This window comes from Rutidosis leptorrhynchoides, chromosome 6 (assembly GCF_046630445.1).
Source record: "Rutidosis leptorrhynchoides isolate AG116_Rl617_1_P2 chromosome 6, CSIRO_AGI_Rlap_v1, whole genome shotgun sequence".
Classification (NCBI taxonomy): Eukaryota; Viridiplantae; Streptophyta; class Magnoliopsida; order Asterales; family Asteraceae; genus Rutidosis; species Rutidosis leptorrhynchoides.
In genome coordinates this window covers 380,858,556-380,883,667 of record NC_092338.1, presented here as the reverse complement: position 1 = coordinate 380,883,667, position 25,112 = coordinate 380,858,556, and the positions used below count along the sequence as shown (strand labels likewise).

Genomic DNA, 25,112 nt, shown 5'->3' with positions numbered 1-25,112 from the left:
ATATATTCTTTTACTTATGTATAGATTTCTTATATTCATTTTAATATCAACTTAATTATTCTGTTCATTAGTTTACATTTTTAATTCCAATTGATTAAATTGTATTTTATTATTTCAAATTATTATAAATACTTACATTTACATAATATATATATATATATATATATATATATATATATATATATATATATATATATATATATATATATATATACATATTTATTTACAACAATTGTTCGTGAATCGTCGGGAATAGTCAAAGGTCAAATGATTTCATGAGAACAGTTCAAAAACTTTGAGACTCAACATTACAGACTTTGCTTATCGTGTCGAGATCATATGAAATTAAGTTTAAATTTGGTCGAAAATTTCCGGGTCGTCACAGATTGGAACAAACGTGAAAGTATATAGCTATTTAAAAAATAGTATAACAATCTTCATGTTTGACATCTGCTCAAGTGTTTAACAAAAATTAAACCTTTGAAGATCTGCCAGAGAAAAACAAACACAACCTATTTGGCCGGCTGCAGGTAAGGATGCAAAATAGTACTGATGTAGCGACAATCAAAACACAGCCAATAAATAGAAGCCTGATTTTATTTTATTTTTTTTAATGACAAACTGAATGCAAGCACTGCACAAAATTCTACGACAAATCGTGACATAAAAAGCACTAGGGAATCCATCTGAAAACAGTGAATGCTCATCAATAAAACGAAAAGTAAATGATTATTAACAAGCCAATGCTCCAAGTTTGGACTATATACAGCATTGCAAATGTATTCTTGCAGTTAAATTCTGGATAAAACAACAAGATCCCAGATTTACAAGTTATGACTGGCCAGATAGATAATATGGAAACAAGTAAAATAGTGGATAATGTCAATGGTATCCAAATGTGTTCTCTCCGCTATAGGTCACATATAAGAAACCATCCTCATCCTTCTTTTCTTCGTATATGGCAGACATAATCGCCCCTGCAGAAAAAAATGTAATTTCATAAAATTAGGCTGAAGATGATTGAACTATCCACCGTTTAAAAGTTTGGAGTTCCATGTAACAATGTTATTACTTTAATGGGCTAAAACTTTATCAGCCCGAAACAATTAATTATCTTGGGAAAAAAGTATCTGTGTTGCTAGCTGCCACCAGGAATGTGTTACAATAAAAAATGTTTCATTTTTTGACGTTTCCATTATCTTTGACGCTTGAACACATAAATAACTTGACATGTTTTTGACACCTATAAGTGTGAAATGTGGAAAAATATGGTGTCAAAAATTTGAAGTGCGGAAAAAATACAACAACAACAACACTCTCCAAGAGTATAGAAAGTCATCCCTCTTTATTCGACGGATAAAGAGATTGCTTCCGAGAGGACCTCCGGTCTTTAAGTAGGAAAAAGTTTAAAAAGAAAATAAAAATACTAAAATAAACATAATAATAGACGCCATGAAAATGTTAGAATCAAATTTCCATGGGTTTTAAATCCTACCTGGAATTTAATTTAGGCTCTAAGAGTGAAGTGTGGAAAAAATATGGTGTAGAAAATGTTAAAATTTCTGACACTTTTAAGTGCCATCGAGTTTTCCTATTTGACGCTTTTAAGTGTCAAAGAGTTTGTGACACTTATATGTGTTAAATACAAGTCAAATTATCCACATTTTAATGGGTCAAAAATAATGTAAGTGTCAAAAAATGAAACTTTTTTGAATTAGTTTTAGTGTCTCTTAATTAAATGATTCAGCACTAAATTAGTGCTAGAACACTAAATAGGCCATTAAGCATTCAAAGACATCTGAATGACAAATGATGTTAAATGACAAGAAAGTGTATGTTTAATTATTCAGAGTTGATAACACCTCAATTTCCATTAATATCCAGAACAATTATCAAACTATATACTTTTATTTATTCATTTAAATCATTAATACGATATTTTTGCATCATTCATGTACACTCAGATTGGTTATTAAACATGTTATTTTCATTAAAAACAAATTCAATTTTAATCATTCAGACTTTTAACCATTCAGTGCTTTATCATTATGTAATTTATGTTTAGGTGCAGGCAAGGCAAATGAAGAGATAAATGAGTATGCGTAAGAAAGTTGAAGGCAAAACCAGTAAATAGCTTTGTTTTTAAAATACACCTCGGTAGAACCTAACAAACATACAGTTAGCAGCATAAAAGCATATACATGATCTTCATAATGTTTCGTCTTAGTGTAATTCATTCGATTTGAGCGTCATCAATTGTGCATGAAGAAAGGATTACCTGTTGGTGGGAGGGCGTTATCAACAAATATGAATATAGCCTTCTCAGCACTTAACTTTATCCTTTTACGTATCACATAAACAAATTGACCAACTGTCAAGTCGGCTGGGACAAGGTATCTGCAATATATAATTTCACGTCACACAAAAAAAACAATTTACATGTATCCACCACTAACCGTTAACCTCGGCTAAAATATACTAAATTCACTAGGAAGGAAATAACAAGTTATCACTTCATTCACATTGACAAAACAACAAAGTGTTTATAATCTAATCCCAAATTGTTTAGAATCTTGTTTGCAAAATGCATTGGATCATTTTAACACATTACGACTTAGGACTCGTGGCGTTATAATTGCAGACTGATCCTGTGAAATAGAAAGTCAACCCAAGCTCAAGAAGATTTAAAATTATAAGTCTCATCCACTACACCGATAAGATGTACAAATATCCTAAATACAAGTGTGAGGGAAAATATGATTTTTCCAAAAATAACAAGTCAATGGTCGACCTTATAAGCTTCCCATAAAATAAAAGTCAACGGTCATAGATTCAACTTATTATGCTTACTTTTGGCTGCATCGAGTAAGAAATTCTTTTGGTTTAATTTTCAAATTCCTCTACAAATTTAGGACAAATAAACTTGTCATTGTGATTTTCTGCATCTCATTATAATCCAATTATTTCTACGCTAATCATTAATCGAAAAACTAAAGGTAACGGGTAACCTATCTAACCACACAAATCATTTTATGATGATCATCAAATAATGCTGGAGAATTTAGCGAACTAATTGGTAAATGAATTAATAGAAGTAAGAAATAGGTAGCAAATTTACATACTTTTTCTTATCAATGTTGGGGACATCACTTCTCTCCCCCTTCTCCACAATCACCTTAATAAGTTTACATTATAACTATATTAATAAGTTTACATTATAAGTTTACATTATAACTATATCAAAGTTAAAGCAATATTAATAAGTTTACATTATAACTATATCACATAACAAAAAAAAATTTATACTTGTTCCGCTTTTTGTAAGTTAAAACATTTGAGAAACACACGTATTCACGATGGACTTGAAATTGAGAGAAATCGATAAAATTAAAATTAAAAAAGTTGACGCTAACCAACTCATTTTTAGGTCTGATAAATCAGCGATCAATATAAACATGATACGTTGAGAAAACGATTGATACTTACGGGTACTCTATCGGGGTATTTCTCTCTAATTCTAGCAGCCTCTGCACGCCTTTTTTCTGAAACAACCGATATATATATATATATATATATATATATATATATAATATTGATCGTTAATTTTTAATTAAGAAACATTTATTGAGCAAATATAACACTTACCAATATCATGCTCTTGCTTGAATAAGCTCTTTGCCATCTCAATCTACTCAAACATAAATGAAATAATTTAGAAAAATGATCCACAAACATATAATAGAAGTAATCAAGTGATTAGCTTTTTCCATCATCATTGAACAAAACATACTTATCTTTCAAGATAAATATATAAATTAAATAAAAAAGGAACTACACAGTTTCTAATAAACAAACTGTTTATTTGCAAGAAATTGCCAACTACCAGAATTCAGCTTGATCAATCTAAACTTAATTCAGCTCTGTTTTTTATAAATTTCAGAGAGGAATTCACACACACACAAAAAAGGGATTAAAAGGGCAAAATCTTATTCCTGTTTATCAGCAAATTAACTCTAAACTCTAAAGGTAATTATTTTTTAATCTTTAAAATCAAAATTTCATGAGTATGATACGGAGATTATAAATTGGTTGGAACCCACCAGCAGCAGAAACCCCACAACAATTATGCGATTATTTTCCTAAGATCACATCAACATGAACACGTCTAATCTAAAGCATAAAAATAAAATTAATCGGATAATTATTAGATAATAGTAGTAGATGATTAAAAAAAAACATACCTATTTTTCTTCCGGAATTTGGAGAGAGAAATTTGAATGTGGGGTATGAATTAATCTTCGAGGATATACAAACTGCTTTAGTTTTTGTTTTCTACTCCATCTGCAACTGTGTACTGTGTATTGGTGTTTATTAGGGGCGTTTGATTAGTGGATTTCAATTCCCATAGGATTTGAAATACTATCTTCTGTTTGGTTAGAGATTTTCAAATCTCAAATTTGTAATGCGAATCCGAACGGAAACGCGATCGCAAAACAAAAACTCGAAATCGAAACGTGAATCCAAAACGATAATGCGACCGTGATACGCGAACCCGAAATTGAAATGCGAACCCGAATGGACAAGGAAACGCGAACCCGAAACGCGTACCCGAAATGCGAACCCGAAACGCTATCCCGAAACGTGACCCCAAAATGCGAACCCGAAACGCGAGCCCGAAACTCGAACCCGAAACGCGAACCCGAAACGCGAGCCCGATCCGCGTATCCGAAATGTGAACCCGAAACTCGAACCCGAAACGCGAGCCCGAAACGCGAGCCCGAAACGCGAGCCCGAAACGCGAGCCCGAAACCGAGCCCGAAAACCGAACCCGAAACGGGAACCCAAAACCCTAAACGTAAATCGTAAACGTGAAATCATAGAACATGGGATTTCAAATCCCTCATATATACAAAGGATTTTCAAATCCTTCATCTATGGGATTTCAAAGGATTTGAAATGCAAATCCCACGAACCAAATCCTCCAACCAAACATGGGATTTCATGGGATTTGAAATGCAAATCCCTCCAAATCCCACGAAATCCCACGAACCAAACGCCCCCTTAGTGTATATTGTAATACTGTATATATATCTAGTTAAAAAAAGATCCGTGAAATCACGTGTTTAGAAAAGAAATTTGTTGAATGTTGTGAAGACCCGTCCTAATCCATCCGGACGAAGTCCATATCGATTATAAACGATTCACAACAGTTGATTACATCGCGAGGTACTTGACCTCTATATGATACATTTACAAACATTGCATTCGTTTTTGAAAAGACAATCTTTCATTACATCGAAAGTTGACGGTATGCATACCATTTCATAATACATCTATCTATAATTGACTTAAAAATCTTGATGAACTCAACGACTCGAATGCAACGTCTTTTGAAATATGTCATGAATGACTCCAAGTAATGTCTCTAATATGAGCTAATGCACAGCGGAAGATTTCTTTCATACCTGAGAATAAACATGCTTTAAAGTGTCAACCAAAAGGTTGGTGAGTTCATTAGTTTAACATAAACAATCATTTCATAATTTTAATAGACCACAAGATTTCATATTTCCATTTCTCATAAACATACGTCCCATACATAGAGACAAAAATATCATTCATATGGATTGAACACCTGGTAACCGACATTCACAATATGCATATAAGAATATCCCCATCATTCCGGGATCTTCCTTCGGACATGATATTAATTTCGAAGTACTAAAGCATCCGGTACTCTGGATGGGGCTTGTTTGTAGTGACCCGAACTTTTTCATGTTTATATATATATTAAATGAAATTGTTATTTACATGATTAAGTGTTTCCAACATGTTAAGCAATCAAACTTGTTAAGACTTGATTAATTGAAATAGGTTTCATATAGACAATTGACCACCCAAGTTGACCGGTGATTCACGAACGTTAAAACTTGTAAAAACTATACGATGACATATATATGGTTATATATATAGTTAACATGATTTTATTATAAGTATGTATCTCATTAGGTATTTTAACAATGAGTTATATACATAAAAATGAGACTATTAATTTAAGAAACTCGAAAACGATATATATAACGATTATCGTTATAACAACGTCTTACTAGGTACATATGAATCATATTAAGATATTGATACACTTGGTTAATTATGTTAAATGATAAGTAAATATATTATTAAGTGTATTAACAATGAAATACATATGTAAAAATAAGACTACTAACTTAATGATTTCGAAACGAGACATATATGTAACGATTATCGTTGTAACGACATTTAACTGTATATATATCATACTAAGATATATTATATATCATAATATCATGATAATATAACAATTTAACATCTCATTTGTTATAATAAACAATGGGTTAACAACATTCAACAAGATCGTTAACCTAAAGGTTTCAAAACAACATTTACATGTAACGACTAACGATGACTTAACGACTCAGTTAAAATGTATATACATGTAGTGTTTTAATATGTATTCATACACTTTTGAAAGACTTCAATACACTTATCAAAATACTTATACTTAACAAAAATGCTTACAATTACATCCTCGTTCAGTTTCATCAACAATTCTACTCGTATGCACCCGTATTCGTACTCGTACAATACACAGCTTTTAGATGTATGTACTGTTTGTATATACACTCCAATGATCAGCTCTTAGCAGCCCATGTGAGTCACCTAACACATGTGGGAACCATCATTTGGCAACTAGCATGAAATATCTCATAAAATTACAAAAATATGAGTAATCATTCATGACTTATTTACATGAAAACAAAATTACATATCCTTTATATCTAATCCATAAACCAATGACCAAAAACACCTACAAACACTTTCATTCTTCAATTTTCTTCATCTAATTGATCTCTCTCAAGTTCTATCTTCAAGTTCTAAGTGTTCTTCATAAATTCTACAAGTTCTAGTTTCATAAAATCAAGAATACTTCCAAGTTTGCTAGCTTACTTCCAATCTTGTAGAGTGATCATCCAACCTCAAGAAATCTTTCTTATTTATATTAAGATATATTTCTAATATAAGGTAATACTTATATTCAAACTTTGGTTCAATTTCTATAACTATAACAATCTTATTTCGAGTGATGATCTTACTTGAACTTGTTTTCGTGTCATGATTCTGCTTCAAGAACTTCGAGCCATCCAAGGATCCGTTGAAGCTAGATCCATTTTTCTCTTTTCCAGTAGGTTTATCCAAGGAACTTAAGGTAGTAATGATGTTCATAACATCATTCGATTCATACATGAAAAGCTATCATATTCGAAGTGGTAAACTTGTAATCACTAGAACATAGTTTAGTTAATTCTAAACTTGTTCGCAAATAAAGTTAATCCTTCTAACTACACTTTTAAAATCAACTATACACATGTTCTATATCTATATGATATACTAACTTAATGATTTAAAACCCGAAAACACGATAAACACCATAAAACCGGATTTACGCCGTCGTAGTTACAACCGGGGGCTGTTTTGGTTTGGATAATTAAAAACTATGAAAAACTTTGATTTAAAAGCTATACTTCTTGGAAAATGATTTTTCTTATGAACATTAAACCTTATCCAAAAATCATGGTTAAATTCAAAGTGAAAGTATGTTTTTCAAAACAGTCATCAAGATGTCGTTCTTTCGAAGAAATGACTACCTCTTTCAAAAACGACTTGTAACTTGTATTTCCCACTATAAACCTATACCTTTTATGTTTAGTTTCATAAAGTCAAGTTCAATACGAAACCGTGGCCGCTTAAATCACTCAAAACGGATTAGAAACAAAGAAATGACGAGCAAAACAAAATTGGTAAAAACTACTCATTTTAGCTACGTGAAAATTGGTAACAAATCTATTCCAACCATAACTTAATCAACTTGTATTGTATATTATGTAATCTTGAGATACCATAGACACGTATACAATGTTTCGACCTATCATGTCGACACATCTATATATATTTCGGAACAACCATAGACACTCTATATGTGAATGTTGGAGTTAGCTATACAGGGTTGAGGTTGATTCCAAAATATATATAGTTTGAGTTGTGATCAATACTGAGATATGTAAACACTGGGTCGTGGATTGATTCAAGATATATATATTAAATTATTCATGTACGATCAATTGTGGACTTCTAACATCGGACCGCTAACTGGACAACTAAAAATCATCAACACGTAATAAAGAAAATATTGTGAATATATTTCGATCATATTTTGATATATGTATATATTGTTATAGGTTCATGAATCAACCCGTGGCCAAGTCAAATTCTCGACGAAGTGATATTTGGTGAAAGTGAGTTATAGTCCCACTTTTAAAATCTAATATTTTTGGGATGAGAATACATGCAGGTTTTATAAATGATTTACAAAATAGACACAAGTACGTGAAACTACATTCTATGGTTGAATTATCGAAATCGAATATGCCCCTTTTTATTAAGTCTGGTAATCTAAGAATTAGGGAACAGACACCCTAATTGACGCGAATCCTAAAGATGGATCTATTGGGCCTAACAAACCCCATCCAAAGTACCGGAGGCTTTAGTACTTCGAAATTTATATCATATCCGAAGGGTGTCCCGGAATGATGGGGATATTCTTATATATGCATCTTGTTAATGTCGATTACCAGGTGTTCACCATATGAATGATTTTTATCTCTATGTATGGGATGTGTATTGAAATATGAAATCTTGTGGTCTATTGCTACGATTTGATATATATAGGTTAAACCTATAACTCACCAACATTTTTGTTAACGTTTAAAGCATGTTTATTCTCAGGTGAATACTAGGAGCTTCCGCTGTTGCATACTAAAATAAGGACAAGATTTGGAGTCCATGTTTGTATGATATTGTGTAAAAACTGCATTCAAGAAACTGATTTCGATGTAACATATTTGTATTGTAAACCATTATGTAATGGTCGTGTGTAAACAGGATATTTTAGATTATCATTATTTGATAATCTACTTAAAGCTTTTTAAACCTTTATTTATGAAATAAAGGTTATGGTTTGCTTTAAAAATGAATGCAGTCTTTGAAAAACGTCTCATATAGAGGTCAAAACCTCGCAACGAAATCAATTAATATGGAACGTTTTTAATCAATAAGAACGGGACATTTCAGTTGGTATCCGAGCGTTGGTCTTAGAGAACCAGAAAATTTGCATTAGTGTGTCTTATCGAGTTTGTTAGGATGCATTAGTGAGTCTGGACTTCGACCGTGTTTTCTTTAAAAATGATTGCTTAACATTTTTGCTGGAAACTATATATTATTAACATGTATATATTATGTGATATATTAATCTCTTAACATGTTTGATATTGTGTGATAGATGTCTACCTCTAGCACAAATCCCATTGACTCACCTAATAATAACGAAGAGTCGAATATATATTGGACTGATTCACAAGTTCCCGAAGAAGAACCGGAAGAAGAATCAGAACCGGAAGAGGAGGAACCGGAGAAGGAAATAGAACCGGTGGGGGAAATAATAAAACGGTTAAGTAAAAGAAAATCCTCAACCAACCGACCAAGGTTAATTATGGTCAATGGTGTTTTCGCCAAGGAAGCAAAATATTGGGAGGAATACCAATTCTCCGATGAATCGGATTCCGACGAGAATTCCGATGATGTTATAGAAATTACCCCAACTGAATTTAAAAAGGCAAAAGAAAATAATAAGGGAAAGGGCATAAAAATAGAGAAATCTAATTCCAACCCCGATGAACTTTATATGTATCGTCAACCCCCGAAGCCCTTAAGTTGTAACAATGACCCGGGAACCTCTAAACCACCAGGTTTTTCTAAACCGTTGTGAAAAACGACAGCTCGTATTAGGGGAACATCATATATCCCTAGAAACTTGGCAAAACGAACCAAAACCGAAGAAGAAGAAACGAGCGAGTCAGAATAAGATAGTTGTATTCGTGTGGTATAATATATGTAATATAGTGTGCTTATGCTTTATGATATATGTAAAAATTGCTTGTATTAATAAGTATTTTTTTTATGAATCTAACTCTTGTCTATTTTACAGTATAAAAACACAAAATGGATAGACAACCCAATATTTTAAGAGACCTACCCGGAGACATGATTGATGAAATCTTGTCTAGAGTCGGTCAGAATTCTTCGGCACAACTATTTACGGCGAAATCAGTTTGTAAGACATTCGAAAAACGTTCCAAGAATGTCTTAGTTTATAAGAGACTTTCGTTTGAAAGATGGGGGATATCACATTGGAAAACCCATAAGTTACGATGTGTTTACTTTGACGCATATATTGCGGGGAACCCAAATGCTATTTTACGCAACGGGTTAAGAAATTATTTTGACTCAATGTATCTGAATATAGGACTTCATGATTTAGAAAAAGCGGCTAACATGCAACATAAAGAAGCATGCTATGCTTACGGGTTAGTAATGTTCGCTTCTCACCAAAGTGAGAAAAAGAACATCGGGCTACAACTATTAAACAAAACGTTCCCACAAGTGACGGAGTCGGAAATTGGGGTAAGAAATGAGGTTTTTAGGTTATTACGAGACTGTTGGTCATTACGTAACCTTCATCCTTTTGACGACGTTACAACACATTGTCTTACTATCGGTCACAACAGTTATGTTCCACAAAACCAAGGATGGGAAGTGGTATTAGTAAAACCAGAATGCATGACTTGTTTCTGGACGTATGAATTACGTGTCTTTATTGCCTTTGCTGAACGCCTTATTTATTAACTAGAATTATCTTCGCAACTACTTTGTATCAAAGTTTTATGTGCTATATTTCATGCTATATGTAAAATAGCGGTATTGTAAGTTTGCAAGTTATTGTATAAAAGCTTGAATATGATATATTTTTTGTTTTTTTTTTTTTTTTTGTGATTAGTTTTTCATATAGAATTGTAGTAGTTGAAATGGTATGTTAGCTACTAAGTATGAACTTAACGGGTAGGTACTACCCGAATTAAAGAGTATAAAACGCTAATATGAAGAAAGAGCTTTTATAAATAAGTTCATATTACGCTACGAAATACTATTGACTACTCTTGATATTCTATATGATTAACTCGTTTCATTTGACTATTTTGAAGGAAATGGCACCGACTAATCAACACACCTTGAATATGAGTGAAGAGGAATTTCGTGCCTTTCTTGCTTCAAACATAGCCGCAGTACAGGCTGCGCTACATACCAACAACAACCTTGGATCTAGCAGTACAGGAAATCGTGTAGGATGCACCTACAAAGAATTCACTGCCTGCAAACCTTTGGAATTTGATGGAACCGAAGGACCGATCGGATTGAAACGGTGGACCGAGAAGGTCGAATCGGTGTTTGCCATAAGTAAGTGTACTGAAGAGGACAAAGTGAAGTACGCTATGCATACCTTCACAGGTTCTGGGTTAACATGGTGGAATACCTATCTAGAGCAAGTGGGACAAGATGATGCTTACGCACTACCGTGGTCAGCATTCAAGCACTTGATGAACGAGAAGTACCGTCCCAGAACCGAGGTCAATAAGCTTAAGACAGAACTTAGAGGGTTACGAACCCAAGGATTTGATATTACCACGTACGAAAGACGATTCACAGAATTGTGCCTATTGTGTCCGGGAGCGTTCGAAGATGAGGAAGAGAAGATCGACGCGTTTGTGAAAGGATTACCGGAAAGAATCCAAGAAGATATAAGTTCACACGAGCCCGCCTCCATAGAACAGGCATGTAGAATGGCTCACAAACTAGTGAACCAGATTGAGGAAAGAATTAAAGAACAGACTGCTGAAGAGGCCAATGTGAAGCAAGTCAAAAGAAATTGGGAGGAAAACGGTGATAAGAATCACCAATACAACAACAACAACAGCAATTACAACAATAATCGCAACAACTATTGTAGTGACCCGAACTTTTCCGAACCTTTCTATGATTATATGTTTAATGAAAACTATATTTACATGATTAAATGTTTCCAACATGTTAAGCAATCAAACTTGTTAAGACTTGATTAATTGAAATAGGTTTCATATAGACAATTGACCACCCAAGTTGACCGGTGATTCACGAACGTTAAAACTTGTAAAAACTATACGATGACATATATATGGTTATATATATAGTTAACATGATTTTATTATAAGTATGTATCTCATTAGGTATTTTAACAATGAGTTATATACATAAAAATGAGACTATTAATTTAAGAAACCCGAAAACGATATATATAACGATTATCGTTATAACAACGTCTTACTAGGTACATATGAATCATATTAAGATATTGATACACTTGGTTAATTATGTTAAATGATAAGTAAATATATTATTAAGTGTATTAACAATGAAATACATATGTAAAAATAACACTACTAACTTAATGATTTCGAAACGAGACATATATGTAACGATTATCGTTGTAACGACATTTAACTGTATATATATCATACTAAGATATATTATATATCATAATATCATGATAATATAACAATTTAACATCTAATTTGTTATAATAAATAATGGGTTAACAACATTCAACAAGATCGTTAACCTAAAGGTTTCAAAACAACATTTACATGTAACGACTAACGATGACTTAACGACTCAATTAAAATGTATATACATGTAGTGTTTTAATATGTATTCATACACGTTTGAAAGACTTCAATACACTTATCAAAATACTTCTACTTAACAAAAATGCTTACAATTACATCCTCGTTCAGTTTCATCAACAAATCTACTCGTATGCACCCGTATTCGTACTCGTACAATACACAGCTTTTAGATGTATGTACTATTGGTATATACACTCCAATGATCAGCTCTTAGCAGCCCATGTGAGTCACCTAACACATGTGAGAACCATCATTTGGCAACTAGCATGAAATATCTCATAAAATTACAAAAATATGAGTAATCATTCATGACTTATTTACATGAAAACAAAATTACATATCCTTTATATCTAATCCATACACCAACGACCAAAAACACCTACAAACACTTTCATTCTTCAATTTTCTTCATCTAATTGATCTCTCTCAAGTTCTATCTTCAAGTTCTAAGTGTTCTTCATAAATTCCAAAAGTTCTAGTTTCATAAAATCAAGAATACTTCCAAGATTGCAAGTTTACTTCCAAGTTTTCTAAATCCATTCCAAGTAATCATCCAAGATCCAGAAACCTTTGTTACTTACAGTAGGTTATCTTTCTAATATAAGGTAATAATCATATTCAAACTTTAATTCAATTTCTATAACTATAACAATCTTATTTCGAGTGGAAATCTTACTTGAAATTGTTTTCGTGTCATGATTCTGCTTCAAGAACTTTCAAGTCATCCAAGGATCCTTTGAAGCTAGATCTATTTTTTTCATTTCCAGTAGGTTTATCCAAGGAACTTGAGGTAGTAATTATGTTCATAACATCATTCGATTCATACATATAAAGCTATCTTATTCGAAGGTTTAAACTTGTAATCACTAGAACATTGTTTAGTTAATTCTAAACTTGTTCGCAAATAAAAGTTAATCCTTCTAACTTGTCTTTTAAAATCAACTAAAAACATGTTCTATATCTATATGATATGCTAACTTAATGATTTAAAACCTGGAAACACGAAAAACACCGTAAAACCAGATTTACGCCGTCGTAGTAACACCGCGGGCTGTTTTGGGTTAGTTAATTAAAAACTATGATAAACTTTGATTTAAAAGTTGTTATTCTGGGAAAATTATTTTTATTATGAACATAAAACTATATCCAAAAATTATGGTTAAACTCAAAGTGGAAGTATGTTTTCTAAAATGGTCATCTAGACGTCGTTCTTTCGACTGAAATGACTACCTTTACAAAAACAACTTGTAACTTATTTTTCCAACTATAAACCTATACTTTTTCTGTTTATATTCATAAAATAGAGTTCAATATAAAACCATAGCAATTTGATTCACTCAAAACGGATTTAAAATGAAGAAGTTATGGGTAAAACAAGATTGGATAATTTTTCTCATTTTAGCTACGTGAAAATTGGTAACAAATCTATTCCAACCATAACTTAATCAACTTGTATTGTATATTATGTAATCTTGAGATACCATAGACACGTATACAATGTTTCGACCTATCATGTCGACACATCTATATATATTTCGGAACAACCATAGACACTCTATATGTGAATGTTGGAGTTAGCTATACAGGGTTGAGGTTGATTCCAAAATATATATAGTTTGAGTTGTGATCAATACTGAGATATGTATACACTGGGTCGTGGATTGATTCAAGATAATATTTATCGATTTATTTCTGTACATCTAACTGTGGACAACTAGTTGTAGGTTACTAACGAGGACAGCTCACTTAATAAACTTAAAACATCAAAATATATTAAAAGTGTTGTAAATATATTTTGAACATACTTTGATATATATGTATATATTGTTATAGGTTCGTGAATCAACCAGTGGCCAAGTCTTACTTCCCGACGAAGTAAAAATCTGTGAAAGTGAGTTATAGTCCCACTTTTAAAATCTAATATTTTTGAGATGAGAATACATGCAGGTTTTATAAATGATTTACAAAATAGACACAAGTACGTGAAACTACATTCTATGGTTGAATTATCGAAATCGAATATGCCCCTTTTTATTAAGTCTGGTCATCTAAGAATTAGGGAACAGACACCCTAATTGACACGAATCCTAAAGATAGATCTATTGGGCCTAACAAACCCCATCCAAAGTACCGGATGCTTTAGTACTTCGAAATTTATATCATATCCGAAGGGTGTCCCGGAATGATGGGGATATTCTTATATATGCATCTTGTTAATGTCGGTTACCAGGTGTTCACCATATGAATGATTTTTATCTCTATGTATGGGATGTGTATTGAAATATGAAATCTTGTGGTCTATTGTTACGATTTGATATATATAGGTTAAACCTATAACTCACCAACATTTTTGTTGACGTTTAAAGCATGTTTATTCTCAGGTGAATACTAAGAGCTTCCGCTGTTGCATACTAAAATAAGGACAAGATTTGGAGTCCATGTTTGTATGATATTGTGTAAAAACTGCATTCAAGAAACTGATTTCGATGTAACATATTTGTATTGTAAACCATTATGTAATGGTCGTGTGTAAACAGGATATTTTAGATTATCATTATTTGATAATCTACGTAAAGCTTTTTAAACCTTTATTTATGAAATAAAGGTTATGGTTTGTTTTAAAAATGAATGCAGTCTTTGAAAAATGTCTCATATAGAGGTCAAAACCTCGCAACGAAATCAATTAATATTGAACGTTTTTAATCAATAAGAACGGGACATTTCAGTTGGTATCCGAGCGTTGGTCTTAGAGAACCAGAAAATTTGCATTAGTGTGTCTTATCGAGTTTGTTAGGATGCATTAGTGAGTCTGGACTTCGACCGTGTTTTCTTTAAAAATGATTGCTTAACATTTTTGTTGGAAACTATATATTATTAACATGTATATATTATGTGATATATTAATCTCTTAACATGTTTGATATTGTGTGATAGATGTCTACCTCTAGCACAAATCCCATTGACTCACCTAATAATAACGAAGAGTCGAATATATATTGGACTGATTCACAAGTTCCCGAAGAAGAACCAGAAGAAGAATCAGAACCGGAAGAAGAATCAGAACCGGAAGAGGAGGAACCGGAGGAGGAAATAGAACCGGTGGGGGGAAATAATAAAACGGTTAAGTAAAAGAAAATCCTCAACCAACCGACCAAGGTTAATTATGGTCAATGGTGTTTTCGCCAAGGAAGCAAAATATTGGGAGGATTACCAATTCTCCGATGAATCGGATTCCGACGAGAATTTTGATGATGTTATAGAAATTACCCCAACTGAATTTAAAAAGGCAAAAGAAAATAATAAGGGAAAGGGCATAAAAATAGAGAAATCTAATTCCAACCCCGATGAACTTTATATGTATCGTCAACCCCCGAAGCCCTTAAGTTGTAACAATGACCCGGGAACCTCTAAACCACCAGGTTTTTCTAAACCGTGTGGAAAACTACAGCTCGTATTAGGGGAACATCATATATCCCTAGAAACTTGGCAAAATGAACCAAAACCAAAGAAGAAGAAACGAGCGAGTCGGAATAAGATAGTTGTATTCGTGTGGTGTAATATATGTAATATAGTGTGCTTATGCTTTATGATATATGTAAAAATTGCTTGTATTAATAAGTATTTTTTTTTATGAATCTAACTCTTGTCTATTTTACAGTATAAAAACATAAAATGGATAGACAACCCAATATTTTAAGAGACCTACCCGGAGACATGATTGATAAAATCTTGTCTAGAGTCGGTCAGAATTCTTCGGCACAACTATTTACGGCGAAATCAGTTTGTAAGACATTCGAAGAACGTTCCAAGAATGTCTTGGTTTATAAGAGACTTTCGTTTGAAAGATGGGGGATATCACATTGGGAAACCCATAAGTTACGATGTGTTTACTTTGACGCATATATTGCGGGGAACCCAAATGCTATTTTACGCAACGGGTTAAGAAATTATTTTGACTCAATGTATTCGAATATAGGACTTCCTGATTTAGAAAAAGCGGCTAACATGCAACATAAAGAAGCATGCTATGCTTACGGGTTAGTAATGTTCGCTTCTCACCAAAGTGAGAAAAAGAACATCGGGCTACAACTATTAAACAAAACGTTCCCACAAGTGACGGAGTCGGGAATTGGGGTAAGAAATGAGGTTTTTAGGTTATTACGAGACTGTTGGTCATTACGTAACCCTCGTCCCTTTGACGACGTTACAACACGCTGTCTTATCAACGGCCATAACGGTTATGTTCCACAAGACCAAGGATGGGAAGTAGTCCTAGTAAAACCAGAGTGCATGACTTGTTTCTGGACTTATGAATTACGTGTCTTTATTGCCTTTGCTGAACGTCTTGTGTACTAGCTAGAATTATCTTCACAACTATCTTGTATCAAAGTTATTGTGTGCTATATTTCATGCTTTATTTAAAATAAGCGGTATTGTAAGTTTGTAAAATATTGTATAAAAGTTTGAACGCGAAATATTATTATAATCAGTTTTTCATATAGAATTGTAGTAGTTGAATTGTATATTAGCTACTAAGTATGAACTTAATGGGTAGGTACTACCCGAATTTAAACTTATAAAACGCTAATATGAAGAAAAAGCTTTTATAAATGAGTTCATATTATGCTACGAAATACTATTAACTACTCTTAATATTCTGTATGATTAACTTGTTCCATTTGACTATTTTGAAGGAAATGGCACCGACTACTCGACACACCGTGAATATGAATGAAGAGGAATTCCGTGCTTTTCTAGCTTCAAACATAGCCGCAGTACAGGCTGCGCTACATACCAACAATAACCTTGGATCTTGCAGTACAGGAAATTGTGTAGGATGCACCTACAAAGAATTCACTGCCTGCAAACCTTTGGAATTTGATGGAACCGAAGGACCGATCGGATTGAAACGGTGGACCGAGAAGGTCGAATCGTTGTTTTCCATAAGTAAGTGTACTGAAGAGGATAAAGTGAAGTACGCTACGCATACCTTCACAGGTTCTGCGTTAACATGGTGGAATACCTATCTAGAGCAAGTGGGACAAGATGATGCGTACGCACTACCGTGGTCAGCGTTCAAGCACTTGATGAACGAGAAGTACCGTCCCAGAACCGAGGTCAATAAGCTCAAGACCGAACTTAGAGGGTTACGAACCCAAGGATTTGATATTACCACGTACGAAAGACGATTCACAGAATTGTGCCTATTGTGTCCGGGAGCGTTCGAAGATGAGGAAGAGAAGATCGACGCGTTTGTGAAAGGATTACCGGAATGAATCCAAGAAGATATAAGTTCACATGAGCCCGCCTCCATAGAACAGGCATGTAGAATGGCTCACAAACTAGTGAACCAGATTGAGGAAAGAATTAAAGAACAGACGGCTAAAGAGGCCAATGTGAAGCAAGTCAAAAGAAAGTGGGAGGAAAACGGTGATAAGAATCACCAATACAACAACAACAGCAATTACAATAATAATCGCAACAATTATCCCAACAATCGCAACATCAATCGCAACTATAACAAACGGCCCAACAACAACAACAACAACAACAACAACAACAACAACAACAACAACTACAACAATCATCCCAACAACAATAACAACCGCAACAACAACAACAATCAGAAGCAGCTGTGCCAAAGGTGTGAAAAGTATCACTAGGGGTTCTGCACCAAATTTTGCAATAAGTGTAAAATAAATGGTCATAGCGCGGAGAAGAGTGAGGTCTACGGACCAGGGGTTAACAGAACGAAAGGAACAAATGGTGTCGGAATGAGTAATGGCGGAGCAAGTAGTGTCGGAGCAAGTTATGCCAATGTAGTTTGTTATAAATGTGGAAAACCGGGCCACATTATTAGAAATTGCCCGAACCAGGAGAACACGAATGGACAAGGCCGCGGAAGAGTTTTCAATATTAATGCGGCAGAGGCACAGGAAGACCCGGAGCTTGTTACGGGTACGTTTCTTATTGACAATAAATCTGCTTACGTTTTATTTGATTCGGGTGCGGATAGAAGCTATATGAGTAGAGATTTTTCTGCTAAATTAAGTTGTCCATTGACGCCATTGGATAGTAAATTTTTACTCGAATTAGCAAACGGTAAATTAATTTCAGCAGATAATATATGCCGGAATCGAGAAATTACACTGGGTAGCGAAATATTTAAGATTGATTTGATACCAGTAGAGTTAGGGAGTTTTGATGTAATAGTTGGCATGGACTGGCTGAAGAAGGTGAAAGCAGAGATCGTATGTTATAAAAATGCAATTCGCATTGTACGAGAAGAAGGAGAACCCTTAATGGTGTACGGAGAAAAGGGCAACATGAAGCTACATCTTATTAGTAATTTGAAGGCACAAAAACTAATAAGAAAAGGTTGTTATGCTGTTCTAGCACACGTCGAGAAAGTACAAACCGAAGAAAAGAGCATCAATGATGTTCCCGTCGCAAAAGAATTTCCCGATGTATTTCCGAAAGAATTACCGGGACTACCTCCACATCGATCTGTTGAATTTCAAATAGATCTTGTACCAGGAGCTGCACCAATAGCTCGTGCTCCTTATAGACTCGCACCCAGCGAGATGAAAGAACTGCAAAGCCAACTGCAAGAACTATTAGAACGTGGTTTTATTTGACCAAACACATCACCATGGGGAGCTCCTGTTTTGTTTGTTAAGAAGAAGGATGGTACATTTAGGTTGTGTATTGACTACAGAGAGTTGAACAAACTTATCATCAAAAACCGTTATCCACTGCCGAGAATTGACGACTTATTTGATCAACTACAAGGCTCGTCGGTTTATTCGAAGATCGATTTACGTTCTGGATATCATCAAATGAGAGTAAAGGAGGATGATATTCCAAAAACTGCTTTTAGGACGCGTTATGGTCATTACGAGTTTATGGTTATGCCGTTTGGTTTGACTAACGCACCAGCTATGTTCATGGACCTTATGAACCGAGTGTGTGGACCATATCTTGACAAGTTTGTCATTGCTTTCATCGATGACATACTTATTTACTCAAAGAATAATCAAGAGCACGAAGAACATTTGAGAAAAGTGCTAGAAGTATTAAGGAAAGAAAAACTGTACGCTAAGTTTTCAAAGTGTGCATTTTGGTTGGAAGAAGTTCAATTCCTCGGTCACATAGTGAACAAAGAAGGTATCCAGGTGGACCCGGCAAAGATCAAAATCGTTGAAAAGTGGGAAACCCCAAAAACTCCGAAGCATATACGTCAATTTTTAGGATTGGCTGGTTACTACAGAAGATTCATCCAAGATTTCTCCAAAATAGCAAAACCCTTGACTGCATTAACGCATAAAGGGAAGAAATTTGAATGGAAGGATGAACAAGAGAAGGCGTTTCAATTATTGAAGAAAAAGCTAACTACGGCACCTATATTGTCATTGTCTGAAGGGAATGATGATTTTGTGATTTATTGTGATGCATCAAAGCAAGGTCTCGGTTGTATATTAATGCAACGGACGAAGGTGATTGCTTATGCGTCTAGACAATTGAAGATTCACGAGCAAAATTATACGACGCATGATTTGGAATTAGGCGCGGTTGTTTTTGCATTAAAGACTTGGAGGCACTACTTATATGGGGTCAAAAGTATTATATATACCGACCACAAAAGTCTTCAACACATATTTAATCAGAAACAACTGAATATGAGGCAGCGTAGGTGGATTGAATTGTTGAATGATTACGACTTTGAGATTCGTTACCACCAAGGGAAGGCAAATGTGTAGCCGACGCCTTGAGCAGAAAGGACAGAGAACCCATTCGAGTAAAATCTATGAATATAATGATTCACACTAACCTTACTACTCAAATAAAGGAGGCGCAACAAGGAGTTTTAAAAGAGGGAAATTTAAAGGATGAAATACCCAAAGGATCAGAGAAGCATCTTAATATTCAGGAAGACGGAACCCGATATAGGGCTGGAAGAATTTGGGTACCAAAATTTGGAGATATGAGAGAAATGGTACTTAGAGAAGCTCATAAAACCAGATACTCAATACATCCTGGAACGGGGAAGATGTACAAGGATCTTAAGAAACATTTTTGGTGGCCAGGTATGAAAGCCGATATTGCTAAATATGTAGGAGAATGTTTGACGTGTTCTAAGGTCAAAGCTGAACATCAGAAACCATCAGGTCTACTACAACAACCTGAAATCCCGGAATGGAAATGGGAAAACATTACCATGGATTTCATTACTAAATTGCCAAGGACTGCAAGTGGTTATGATACTATTTGGGTAATAGTTGATCGTCTCACCAAGTCAGCACACTTCCTGCCAATAAGAGAAGATGACAAGATGGAGAAGTTAGCACGACTGTATTTGAAGGAAGTCGTCTCCAGACATGGAATACCAATCTCTATTATCTCTGATAGGGATGGCAGATTTATTTCAAGATTCTGGCAGACATTACAGCAAGCATTGGGAACTCGTCTAGACATGAGTACTGCCTATCATCCACAAACTGATGGACAGAGCAAAAGGACGATACAAACGCTTGAAGACATGCTACGAGCTTGTGTTATTGATTTCGGAAACAGTTGAGATCGACATCTACCGTTAGCAGAATTTTCCTACAACAACAGCTACCATTTAAGCAATGAGATGGCGCCATTTGAAGCACTTTATGGTAGAAAGTGCAGGTCTCCAATTTGTTGGAGTGAAGTGGGGGATAGACAGATTACGGGTCCGGAGATAATACAAGAAACTACTGAGAAGATCATCCAAATTCAACAACGGTTGAAAACCGCCCAAAGTCGACAAAAGAGCTACGCCGACATTAAAAGAAAAGATATAGAATTTGAAATTGGAGAGATGGTCATGCTTAAGGTTGCACCTTGGAAAGGTGTTGTTCGATTTGTTAAACTAGGGAAATTAAATCCAAGGTATATTGGACCATTCAAGATTATTGATCGTATCGGACCAGTAGCTTACCGACTTGAGTTACCTCAACAACTCGCGGTTGTACATAACACTTTCCACGTCTCGAATTTGAAGAAATGTTTTGCTAAAGAAGATCTCACTATTCCGTTGGACGAAATCCAAATAAATGAAAAACTTCAATTCATTGAAGAACCCGTTGAAATAATGGATCGTGAGGTTAAGAGACTTAAACAAAACAAGATACCGAGTGTTAAGGTTCAATGGAATGCTCGTAGAGGACCCGAGTTCACCTGGGAACGAGAAGATCAGATGAAGAAGAAGTACCCGCACTTATTTCCAGAAGATGAGCCAACACCTCCAATCGCTTAAAATTTCGGGATGAAATTTATTTAACGGGTAGGTACTGTAGTGACCCGAACTTTTCCGAACCTTTCTATGATTATATGTTTAATGAAAACTATATTTACATGATTAAATGTTTCCAACATGTTAAGCAATCAAACTTGTTAAGACTTGATTAATTGAAATAGGTTTCATATAGACAATTGACCACCCAAGTTGACCGGTGATTCACGAACGTTAAAACTTGTAAAAACTATACGATGACATATATATGGTTATATATATAGTTAACATGATTTTATTATAAGTATGTATCTCATTAGGTATTTTAACAATGAGTTATATACATAAAAATGAGACTATTAATTTAAGAAACTCGAAAACGATATATATAACGATTATCGTTATAACAACGTCTTACTAGGTACATATGAATCATATTAAGATATTGATACACTTGGTTAATTATGTTAAATGATAAGTAAATATATTATTAAGTGTATTAACAATGAAATACATATGTAAAAATAAGACTACTAACTTAATGATTTCGAAACGAGACATATATGTAACGATTATCGTTGTAACGACATTTAACTGTATATATATCATACTAAGATATATTATATATCATAATATCATGATAATATAACAATTTAACATCTCATTTGTTATAATAAACAATGGGTTAACAACATTCAACAAGATCGTTAACCTAAAGGTTTCAAAACAACATTTACATGTAACGACTAACGATGACTTAACGACTCAGTTAAAATGTATATACATGTAGTGTTTTAATATGTATTCATACACTTTTGAAAGACTTCAATACACTTATTAAAATACTTATACTTAACAAAAATGCTTACAATTACATCCTCGTTCAGTTTCATCAACAATTCTACTCGTATGCACCCGTATTCGTACTCGTACAATACACAGCTTTTAGATGTATATACTATTTGTATATACACTCCAATGATCAGCTCTTAGCAGCCCATGTGAGTCACCTAACACATGTGGGAACCATCATTTGGCAACTAGCATGAAATATCTCATAAAATTACAAAAATATGAGTAATCATTCATGACTTATTTACATGAAAACAAAATTACATATCCTTTATATCTAATCCATACACCAACGACCAAAAACACCTACAAACACTTTCATTCTTCAATTTTCTTCATCTAATTGATCTCTCTCAAGTTCTATCTTCAAGTTCTAAGTGTTCTTCATAAATTCCAAAAGTTCTAGTTTCATAAAATCAAGAATACTTCCAAGATTGCAAGTTTACTTCCAAGTTTTCTAAATCCATTCCAAGTAATCATCCAAGATCCAGAAACCTTTGTTACTTACAGTAGGTTATCTTTCTAATACAAGGTAATAATCATATTCAAACTTTAATTCAATTTCTATAACTATAACAATCTTATTTCGAGTGGAAATCTTACTTGAAATTGTTTTCGTGTCATGATTCTGCTTCAAGAACTTTCAAGTCATCCAAGGATCCTTTGAAGCTAGATCTATTTTTCTCATTTCCAGTAGGTTTATCCAAGGAACTTGAGGTAGTAATTATGTTCATAACATCATTCGATTCATACATATAAAGCTATCTTATTCGAAGGTTTAAACTTGTAATCACTAGAACATAGTTTAGTTAATTCTAAAATTGTTCGCAAATAAAAGTTAGTCCTTCTAAATTGTCTTTTAAAATCAACTAAACACATGTTCTATATCTATATGATATGCTAACTTAATGATTTAAAACCTGGAAACACGAAAAACACCGTAAAACCAGATTTACGCCGTCGTAATAACACTGCGGGCTGTTTTGGGTTAGTTAATTAAAAACTATGATAAACTTTGATTTAAAAGTTGTTATTCTTGGAAAATGATTTTTATTATGAACATGAAACTATATCCAAAAATTATGGTTAAACTCAAAGTGGAAGTATGTTTTCTAAAATGATCATCTAGACGTCGTTCTTTCGACTGAAATGACTACCTTTACAAAAACGACTTGTAACTTATTTTTCTGACTATAAACCTATACTTTTTCTGTTTAGATTCATAAAATAGAGTTCAATATGAAACCATAGCAATTTTATTCACTCAAAACGGATTTAAAATGAAGAAGTTATGGGTAAAACAAGATTGGATATATTTATCGATTTATTTCTGTACATCTAACTGTGGACAACTAGTTGTAGGTTACTAACGAGGACAGCTGACTTAATAAACTTAAAACATCAAGATATATTAAAAGTGTTGTAAATATATTTTGAACATACTTTGATATATATGTATATATTGTTATAGGTTCGTGAATCAACCAGTGGCCAAGTCTTACATCCCGACGAAGTAAAAATCTGTGAAAGTGAGTTATAGTCCCACTTTTAAAATTTAATATTTTTGGGATGAGAATACATGCAGGTTTTATAAATGATTTACAAAATAGACACAAGTACGTGAAACTATATTCTATGGTTGAATTATCGAAATCGAATATGCCCCTTTTTATTAAGTCTGGTAATCTAAGAATTAGGGAACAGACACCCTAATTGACGCGAATCCTAAAGATAGATCTATTGGGCCTAACAAACCCCATCCAAAGTACCGGATGCTTTAGTACTTCGAAATTTATATCATATCCGAAGGATGTCCCGGAATGATGGGGATATTCTTATATATGCATCTTGTTAATGTCGGTTACCAGGTGTTCACCATATGAATGATTTTTATCTCTATGTATGGGATGTGTATTGAAATATGAAATCTTGTGGTCTATTGTTACGATTTGATATATATAGGTTAAACCTATAACTCACCAACATTTTTGTTGACGTTTAAAGCATGTTTATTCTCAGGTGAATACTAAGAGCTTCCGCTGTTGCATACTAAAATAAGGACAAGATTTGGAGTCCATGTTTGTATGATATTGTGTAAAAACTGCATTCAAGAAACTGATTTCGATGTAACATATTTGTATTGTAAATCATTATGTAATGGTCGTGTGTAAACTGGATATTTTAGATTATCATTATTTGATAATCTACGTAAAGCTTTTTAAACCTTTATTTATGAAATAAAGGTTATGGTTTGTTTTAAAAATGAATGCAGTCTTTAAAAAATGTCTCATATAGAGGTCAAAACCTCGCAACGAAATCAATTAATATGGAACGTTTTTAATCAA

General features: G+C 33.6%; 1 protein-coding gene across 1 annotated transcript; it reads right to left on the bottom strand.

Annotated features, from left to right (window-relative positions):
* Nucleotides 1–687: 687 nt before the first annotated feature.
* LOC139851524 (autophagy-related protein 8f) lies at nt 688–4,359 on the bottom strand. Its single transcript, XM_071840604.1, has 6 exons — nt 4,242–4,359; nt 3,646–3,688; nt 3,487–3,542; nt 3,123–3,175; nt 2,279–2,397; nt 688–977 (listed from the first exon to the last, which is right to left on the bottom strand). The coding sequence occupies exons 2-6, from the start codon at nt 3,680–3,682 to the stop codon at nt 883–885; spliced, it is 360 nt and encodes a 119-aa protein (XP_071696705.1). The 5' UTR covers nt 3,683–3,688; nt 4,242–4,359; the 3' UTR covers nt 688–882.
* Between the last annotated feature and the right edge of the window lie 20,753 nt (nt 4,360–25,112).